The sequence below is a fragment of the Pristiophorus japonicus genome, chromosome 13 (assembly GCF_044704955.1).
Source record: "Pristiophorus japonicus isolate sPriJap1 chromosome 13, sPriJap1.hap1, whole genome shotgun sequence".
Lineage (NCBI taxonomy): Eukaryota > Metazoa > Chordata > Chondrichthyes > Pristiophoridae > Pristiophorus > Pristiophorus japonicus.
The window spans coordinates 57189109-57198774 of record NC_091989.1 but is presented as its reverse complement, the minus strand read 5'-3'; the positions used below and the strand labels follow the sequence as shown (position 1 = coordinate 57198774).

The 9666-nt window shown below is 45.5% G+C and overlaps 1 protein-coding gene across 1 annotated transcript; it reads right to left on the bottom strand.

Moving 5' to 3' along the window:
- Positions 1–1426: 1426 nt before the first annotated feature.
- Positions 1427–2872, bottom strand: LOC139278006 (potassium voltage-gated channel subfamily A member 5-like). Its single transcript, XM_070896658.1, has one exon. It carries the CDS (start codon positions 2870–2872, stop codon positions 1427–1429), a length of 1446 nt encoding a protein of 481 aa, XP_070752759.1.
- Between the last annotated feature and the right edge of the window lie 6794 nt (positions 2873–9666).

The following is a 9666-nucleotide window of genomic DNA, read 5'->3' as shown; positions in this document are numbered from 1 at the left end:
TATCTGTTCAGAATCTGGTAAAAATTCTTCCATATCACAAGATTTGTTTTTTTTTAAATGGTTATAAGGTTATCCACAAGTCCACTTCCTCTAAGCATTTTCAAAAGAGAAAGGATGAGTCTTAGCAAGTATCAAATCCAGAATGATTTGTGATCATCTAAAATGTGCTTCCAGTTCAAAAAAGTATTGGTCATTTTTTGTTTTGTTATTTCATGTCTGGTATCAACTGTTATTACTTCACAGTTCATGTGTTAAACTTCTGGTACTTAATCCCAATCTTCATTTGTTCTCTAGGAACCCAGTTTTGCAGATTTACTGTTCAGGATAAATATGCACAGACTTTAAAATCGTTATCGTACAGCAGTAATATAAAACAGTGCATTCACTTAGGTCTTTACACAAATGTGATCAAAGGAGACAAGTAAATTATTTTGGACCTTTGTATACAGTAGCTTGTTTGCAGCACGTTAAGTGGGTTTACATTTCTACAATTTGCTTCGACAACTCCAGCAGCAAAGAGTCTAATACTTTTCCAAATGTGGAAATTCAGTACAAAAAGCTGGAGTTGCTGCTTTCAGTCTCCAGTAATATGAAGTAAATAAGAAAAGCTCCAATTATCTAAATATACTGTTCAGTAATTCATGTATGATCAGTTCATGCTTTGTTTCATGAAGGCATTGAAAAAATATATTGTGAACAGAGATATGCTACATTGTGTAAATATGTACTCTATTTTGTCTTCATCACTAAAGGATTGTTAAAACCAACTGTTGGATTTTTTTCTCTGCTTAATTCTCAGAAGGTGACTACACTGCAAATAATACAAACGCTGTTGCGAACCCTCTTCATTACAGGCACTACCTCTGTGTTTAAATCATCGTCCGCCCCCTCCATTCACCTGCTGCTTCATTTATTTTTTAAACAAAAAACTTTAAAGAAATGAACCAAAAAAAAATACAAACGTCCAAACAGTCCGCGACCTTTCTTCTTCACAGCAAAAGTAAACTGAACTACTTCACACTTTCTTCTTCCACAATAACAATTCAAAAAAATACTTATGGAATTTGAAGACTTTCACATTTGTTTTCTATTATTTAAAGGCACAACAAATACAACACGGAACTGTTATAACTATGCAAATGCTTGGATCTCTAGTTGTCCTCCTATATTGATGTGCACCTAGAGAAAACTGATGTTGTCTCCCCCCTCCCCCCGCACCAAAGTTTAAGAAAGGGCGCCAAAGTGTGCACCCAATCCTCTTGGAATTTTCCTTAGTATGATAAAGTGATGTATAAAATTAGCAGTTTTCTTCTCGCCTAACTAATCTAACCTTTGCGGTTTGTACAAATGATCTGTCTTTATTTTGGAAACATGTCCTTCTACCGATAGGTCTAGTTTGTGATGTTCAGACGCCCTGTGGGGCGAGCTACAGGTCCGTTTCTGTATTTGGGTCCAAACAAAGTGCGTACAGGGACTTCCTGATGTCTGGGGTGCTGTTAGCTTTCAGGTGTGCCCCCGCGCCGTTGTTGACCCCATCGCTGCTCTCGAAGGTTTTGCCCAGGGAGGTCCTGCTCTTCTTCAGCTCCTCCGAGGGGTTGTCGTCGATGTCGTCCTTCAGGTACTGAGCCTGCTCCTCGTTGTCGGTCTCCCGGTGGTAGAAGTAGTTGAAGTTGGACACGATGACGGGCACGGGCAAGGCGATGGTCAGCACCCCGGCGATGGCGCACAGCGAGCCCACGATCTTGCCGCCCACCGTCACCGGCTTCATGTCGCCGTAGCCCACCGTGGTCATGGTGACCACCGCCCACCAGAAGGCGTCGGGGATGCTCGAGAAGTGCGAGCGGGGCTCGTCGGCCTCGGCGAAGTAGACGGCGCTGGAGAAGAGGATGACCCCGATGAAGAGGAAGAAGATGAGCAGGCCCAGCTCCCGCATGCTGGCCTTGAGGGTCTGGCCCAGAATCTGCAACCCCTTGGAGTGGCGCGACAGCTTGAAGATGCGGAAGACGCGCACCAGGCGGATGACCCTGAGGATGGCCAGCGACATGGCCTGCTGGCCGTTGGACTGCTGCTCGGCCAGCTCGGTGCCCAGGGTGATGAAGTAGGGGAAGATGGCCACGATGTCGATGATGTTCATGATGTCGCGGGCGAAGGCCGGCTTGCTGGGGCAGGCGAAGAAGCGCACCATCAGCTCCAGGGTGAACCACACCACGCAGGTGGTCTCGATGATGAAGAAGGGGTCGCTCAGGCTGCTGTTGATCTGGTTCTGGGTGGCGTTGAGCGGCAGGTTGACGGCGCTGTAGCGGTCGTCGCGGAACTCGGGCAGGGTCTCCAGACAGAAGATGATGATGGAGATGACGATGACCAGCACCGAGACGATGGCGATGCCCCGGGCCGGGCTGGAGCTCTCGGGGTACTCAAAGAGCAGCCACAGCTGCTTCTGGAACTCCTGCTCGGGCATGGGCTTCTCCTCTTCCTTGATGAAGCCCTCGTCCTCCCGGAACCTCTCCATGGCCTCGGGTCCCAGCTTGTAGAAGCGGATCTCGTCGGCGAACATGTCGATGGAGACATTGACGGGCCGGCGGATCCGGCCGCCCGACTGGTAGAAGTACAGGATGCCGTCGAAGCACGGACGGTTGCGGTCGAAGAAGTACTCGTTCTTCAAGGGGTCGAAGTACCTCATCCTCTTCTCGGGGTCGCCCAGCAGGCTGTCGGGGAACTGGCTCAGCGTGCCGAGCTGCGTCTCGTACTTGAGGCCGGCGATGTTGATGACCACCCGCTCCGAGCGGTTCATCTCCAGCAGCGGCAGGTTGTCCACCGGCGGCCCCTGGTCCACAGCCTTCAGCAGGTGCTCGGGCAGCCCCGCCGCGTTCATGTCGTTCATGTTGCCGGCGGAGCAAGAGGAGGAGGAGGAGGAGGAAGAGGGGGCTGCAAGCGGCTGGGGGTCGAGGCAGCGCTTGCCCGGCGCAGCGCTCACACCCAAGTGCGCCGAGATGCTGCCTGCTTGACAGTTGCCAAGAGCGGCACCGCCGTCCTCCAACCTCACCAGGGCTATGTCCATCCCCGAGCCATTAAATATTCAGCAGCGCTGTTGGCTCACTGATTTCCACATCCAGGAACAACACATCAGTCAGCGGTAAGCTGGAGCGCTGAGAGAAAGCGAGAGAGAGAAGAGAGAGGAGAGAGGAAACAAGAACCAGCCCCCACCTCCGAGGAAGACACTAAGATACATCAAACCATTGGATACAGGAACGGAACCCGGATGAGCAACAACTAATAATTATTGCAGCGCTCGCTGACGTCGAAGTGTTTGAAATCAGGAGCCCAGTTCCCAGCCCCTTCTCCCCTAACCCTACCCACATAACCCTAACCCTACCCTTAACACTATCCACTAATCCTACCTCCTCATCTTAACCCAGAACCCTACCCCCTAACCTCACCCCCAGAACACAAACACTACCCCCGACAGCAGCACGTAACCCGACTCCTAACCCAACAACCAGAACCCAAACCCAACCTCCTAACACTACACCCAGAACCGTACACCCAACACTATTCCCTAACACGACCCCCAACACTACACCCAGGACCCTACCCCTAACACTACCCCCGAACCCTACCCATAACACTACCCCCTAAGCCTACCTCCTAACCTCACCCCCAGAACACAAACACTACCCCCAGCAGCAGCACGTAACCCTACCCCTAACCCTACAACCAGAACCCTATCCCTAACCCTACAACCATCACCGTACCCCTAACCCTACAACCAGAACCGTACCCCTAACCCAACCTCCTAGCATTAAACCCAGAACCGTACACCTAACACTACTCCCAAACCCTAATCCCGAAAACTACCCCCTACTCCTAACCCTACCCCCTAATATTAACCCCTAACCCTACCCTAACACTACCCCCTAACCCTACTCCTAACCCTACCCTCTTTCCCTGGCGAAGGCTCCGAGATACAGCCCCAGGTACCTGCGATTAGAGATTATTGAGGAAGAAGCCGGAGCTCCAGCCTTAATGATCCAGAGACCAACCCTTCTCTCACTTGTAAATAGAGTGATGTGAACAAACGACTCAAGCAGGTGGAATGTAAAAAAGAAAGCAAACTGCATGTTATGTTATTTACTCAGCATGGTGATTGAAGGGCTTTCCACAGTTTTGTCGGGTCAGTGATTTAGAGAATCGAAAGGCTCCAGCGCACTTGTGTGGAACGGCGAGGAGTGTCACAGCAACAAGTAATGTGATAGGTACCAAAAATAAACTAATAGTGTAAAAAAGAGCCCGATTGCCTGATCCAATGCTGGTATTTCTGACCCCGACAAAGTGTACCCAGCCCGCTGTCATTAGAACTGTTTAATTCGATCCCCTCCCTTTGGAAAGCTTAACTGTAGTAATGCTTAACCCTTAAATGTTGAACTGTTTACAGCTTTTAAATACCAGGAGTTTGACAGCTTGCAGAATATACGTGGCATCACACTCACAGTAAGCTTGGTTTTGTTTTAGCCTCTAAAAGCAAATTTCGGTTTAGATCTCTCCCTAAGCAAAGATTCTTCAAAAACAGACTGACAAAAAGTCACCTCGCGAGCTTTAGGGATGCATATAATGAAGTTTCAGGCATATTCACCAGAATGAACATGAAATTTGTTCTTAGACCCAAATCTCCATACTATAATACACTGACACAACTGAAATTATTTTTTCAGAAGATTTAGAGGCAATATGATCCATCCAGCCTCTTAAAATGATGAACGGCATGAATAATATTAATGTAAACAGATTGAGGACATTTATTTATTAACAGATTAAAGAGCCAATTTTACGAAATCATGCTCCCAGGAGGGAGCTTTACCCACCGGCAAATTGCAGACAGACTCCTCATGATCTTCCCTATATACAACAGAAGCGTTTCCTTCGGCAGATGTGTGAAATCCAAACTGGGATGGATTTGTGGCATAAGAGGGCGGGGCTGTAAATGTTTCCAGGAGGGAGGGCTCCAGCCTAAACCAATCCGCTCTGCATCCTGGAGGAGAAATGAATCTCATTGAGCGCGTGTCTCTTTGTAAATGTCTTTTGCACGAGGTCATGGATTAAAATATTGCGGACAAGTCGGGTTCTCATATTGGACTTGGATGATCAGAATATGGCACGCCCCGTGCTGCTATGTGTCCATGCAGTGGTGAGGAGGATGATAGTGTACTCACATTATAGAGTGAGTTCTGCTGTGCACCAAGCCACCAGGTTTGATCTCCCAGTATCTGCTGTTTATACCCAACCCCATTTTCCTTACTTCAATTGGAAGGAAAATTGAGCGGCGTGTGTAATGGTCAGCCATCCACCATCACCGTGTTTACACCATCGCTGAAAGTTAAAATCACCCTCAAAAGAAGTGCACACAGTGACAATGGGTCATAGAATTTTACATTATGGAAAGCAACGATTAAGCCCATCATACATGTGCTGGATCTGTGAAAGGGCTACCTACCCACTTATTCTCGTCCCCCTGCCCTTTTCCTAACCCTTTTCATTTCTTCTTTTTCAAATATTCATCCATTTTCCTTTTAAAAATCCATTATGGATCCGCTTCCACCACGGTTTCTGGCGGGCCATTCCCTATCCTAATAATTCTGTAAAAATAAATCTTCTAATCCCTCCTTAATCGTCGCTTTCCATAATGTAAAATTCTATGACCCATTGTCACTGTGTGCACTTCTTTTGAGGGTGATTCTATTAAATGCATGTCCTTTAGTTACTGATTCGCTGACCAGTGAAAATACTTTTTCCTATTTACCTTATAATTTTGAACAGCTCTATCCGATCTCCTCTTACCCTTCACTGTTCTAATGAAAAGAGCCTCCGTTTCTCATGTCTCTCCTTATAACTAAAGTTTGTGACTCTTCCACATCCTCTCCATGACCTTGACTTTGTTTCTGAAGTAGGCCACCCAAAATTGCGCATAACATTCGAACTCTAGCCTATATAGTTTGTATAGTCTTAGCATTACTTCCTTGCTTGCTTTTGTATGGAATGCCCCGATTTCTAAAACGTAGAATTTCCTGTGTTGTTTGCAGCTTTATCAGCTTGCCCTCCCTTTTAAAGAGTTGAGTATCTAAACCACTCAATCTCTCTGCTCCTCTGTTCCTTTAAAAGTTTTACGATTTAGTGTATATGTCTGCCTCCTAAAGCACGTTGGTGTAGAAATTCAATAGTGCCTGAATCGGGGCGTCATCCCAATGCAGAGTAAACTACATGCACCTAATGAGGCCCATGGGGAACCAAGCAAAATTGTTCCGGCCTGCCTTGTTTGTTTACTATCGGCGAGCTGCGAGTCCCGGACCACACAGGTAACTCGCCGCTCCCAGGCACAACGAAGATCGGCCGGCTCGGATGCTGGCCGAGGCAGTAAGCAGAGTCCAGGGGGAAGGGACAATCGGGAAGTGGCGGGGTGGAGCGAAGGCTGGCAGCCTTTAATATCGAGACGGGAGAAGCACTTCTGCACCTTCCATCAGCACAATACGGTAACTGAAAATGTAAAAACTTACCTTTAGTGAGGCAGCCTCCAGCTGGTTTGGCTGCGAAGCAGCCGACAATACTGACTGCAGCATACATGCAGCATTCTGCAGTCAGTCACAAACACATTTTTGAAAGGAGGCCTCAAATTATTGGAATAAGCAAAGAGCCTGTGGACCCTGGACATCTATACAGGAACCAATATGGCAGGCAGGGAACTTCCAGCACGGGTGAGCGAGCACACCGCCTGCCATATTGGGTGCCCAGGCGCTAGTTTTCTGCATGTATAACATGTGCGGCACAAATATATTTATTTTCTGTATTAAATTTCCTCTGCCATCAATCTACCCAATCGACTTTGTCTCCTCCTGAAGTCCCAAATAGTCCCTTCACAATTAACCATGCTCCCTATATTTGTGTCATCTTCAAATTCTGATATTGTGTCCCCATACTCAAGTGAAGACCATTTTAGATGTATATATTGAGAAGAGCAATGGTCCCAACACTGACATAAGAACATAAGAAATAGGAGCAGGAGTAGGCCATTTGGCCCCTCGAGCCTGGGGGACTCAACTGTTTACATCTCTCCAGTCTGAAAACATCCATTAATCTCTTCCCTGTTCATCAACCAACTTCATATCCACACTGTTTTAACACTATATGCCGTTATGTTACCAGTAAACCTTCTTATGTGACACCTTAACAAATGCACATGAGCTGCATTTCCCTTATCACTACATTCCATAATATCCTCAAAAAAGTCCATTGTAAGAATAACAATTTAGAGTAAACGTGTAGCAGTTAACTAAAAGAGGCTGTTTGGAGGCGTTGATTTAGGTAATTCTGGAAATTGAATGGATTTTGGAAAGTTGATGCTGCTTCTCTTGGTTGGATAAATTATGCGGATGTGGTATCAAATGCATTCAAAATATCTGACACAAGTGCTTTAGGCAGGGCTTAAATTTAGTACAGATGTGTCATATGTTTCTCACATTATCCAGGTAACGGCAAACACCAATATCATGGAGTCAATCTCAGCATATGTGTTCACTTGGATTAGACAGTAAAGTTAAAGGTCACATCTGCGTGTCTAGGAAGATGGTAAAAATCCCATGGCATTTTTCGAAGAGCAGAGAGTTCTTCCAGTATCTTGGGGAATATTCCTCCCTGAACCAATGCCCCAAAGAATCGATCATTTAATTCATTACTGTGTGTTGGACATTGTTGGCACAAGATGGCTTATATTTGCTTCCCTAACAACAATACGTTTGTAAATTTCCCTATGATTTTGTAAAATTAATAAAGACAAACATCTTGAGTTTCACTAGAACCAGCCCATGTAATTAACATTAAAAATAAATTAATTACTGATATCTTCAAAACTTTTCATTAAATTGTGAGGAACTAGGAAACTATAATTCCAATTTATTGTTCCTTAATAAATTATTTACTTACTATTCTAATCTCTATAAATTGTTATTAGATTTTGTAAATTTAATTAGCTCGTATTTGAGGGGAAACGTGTACAATTTCAGCAAATCACCTCTTCAATTAAATCCTGTTCTGTCCCATTTCATATTAATCCATGTCTGACTATAATATAAAAATATAAAATGTCATCTTATATACTAATAGGTCCTGTAATGTATAAGCTGGTTTCTGATTGGCTCGGAGACTTGTCTTTCCGTCTTTCTGTTTTGATTTTTCTATTCTGTGACTTTTTAGTCTTTTTTAAATATCTGATTCCAACTAAAGTAGATGCAATGAAGGGAATCCGTTGTACCACATATCCAGCCCTCTAATTGCTTCTGTTGGAAACTAGACACCTCTGATGCCAACATCCAAAACACCTAAATCTGATTTACGCTGTCCTTGAACATTGATTTTGTTGGCATCAGAATCCGAGATCACTCAGCGCTATTAATCGAATGGTGCTTCCGCTGTAACCTCATCTGTCGCCACTGATCTCCCAGGCTGTTTGTAGACATTGTAGCACATCTGAGACAGGCTCAACCTAAATAAGACAGCTTCTAGTGGTAACTTCTCCCATCCTCAAAGGACTGCTTTCATCAATATGCAGCTGTGGCCAACAGGCAATGGGCTCATAATGGTGAACTCTCAAGCCATATATGGTATATGACACCAACTTTTTTTTAGAACAGAGAATCCAAAGTGCTGTTAAGAAATTAACCCAAAATGATAAAATTCTTGACTAGTTCATGTTTCAATTTGTATTGGTGCTTTTCTGAACTGAATTATTCAAAATTTTAGGTGAAAGTCCAGACAAATGATCATCGTAAAACTGGTCACGAGAGACAGTTTCTTGGGATATGCGACTGGAAATAAATGCAGGATGAATCTATGAAGGATGTGAGGAAGGTCCTTTGGATGGTTCACTTTGCTTCCCCCATTATTCAGGAGATAAGTGCTTTGTTAATCTTTTGAAAAACCATCTGTTGTATGTACATAAACAGGTAGATTTCCTGAGGCTGCAGTGTGATTCCTTGTCCCCACGAGCATCCTTTGACTTTGCAATGGCAGCACATGAGGTACCACACTGCGGGGATGAACTCCGAGGATCTACCCTAATACATTGGGGGAAGTTTTAACCCCCACAGCAGGGGTGGAGGATAAGTTAAAATGTCAAAAACCTGAAACCCAACCCCAACCTGCCTTCACCACCTGTTTTAATGGAGATGGGTTGGGTGACTAACCTGCTCTCAGGCAGCAGATCATATATTTAAATATGTTAATGAAGCTGTGTGCCTCAAATTTTTAACAAACTTTTAAATTTAATGTCTGTGGGCCAGGTTTCCCAGGGCTCGAGAAACCCAACAGCTGAAGGGAGGGAGAACGGTCGGAACTAGTAGGAGCCTTTCCAACATTGCTTGTGGGCCAGGAGGAGCAGGTGTGCTCCCCCCCGTCCTCGCCCCCCCCCCCCCCCCGGCCCCCAAGCTAACCTGCAGCGATCTGCCTTCCTCCGTTCTACCCAACGACCCACCCTGCGATCCAAACCCCCCATCCTTCCCCCCGACCTACGATGTTTTCAAACTGCCACCCCCATGATCTCGCCCAACCTCCTCCCCGCAAATATTGGGGCCATTATCTCCGTTTATTAAACCAACATTTATTTAAATTTTTCAGATCCAGAAA

Excerpts from the sequence above, each read along its gene's own strand:
- LOC139278006 (XM_070896658.1), bottom strand. The coding sequence starts at position 2,872 with ATGAACGCGGCGGGGCTGCCCGAGCACCTGCTGAAGGCTGTGGACCAG.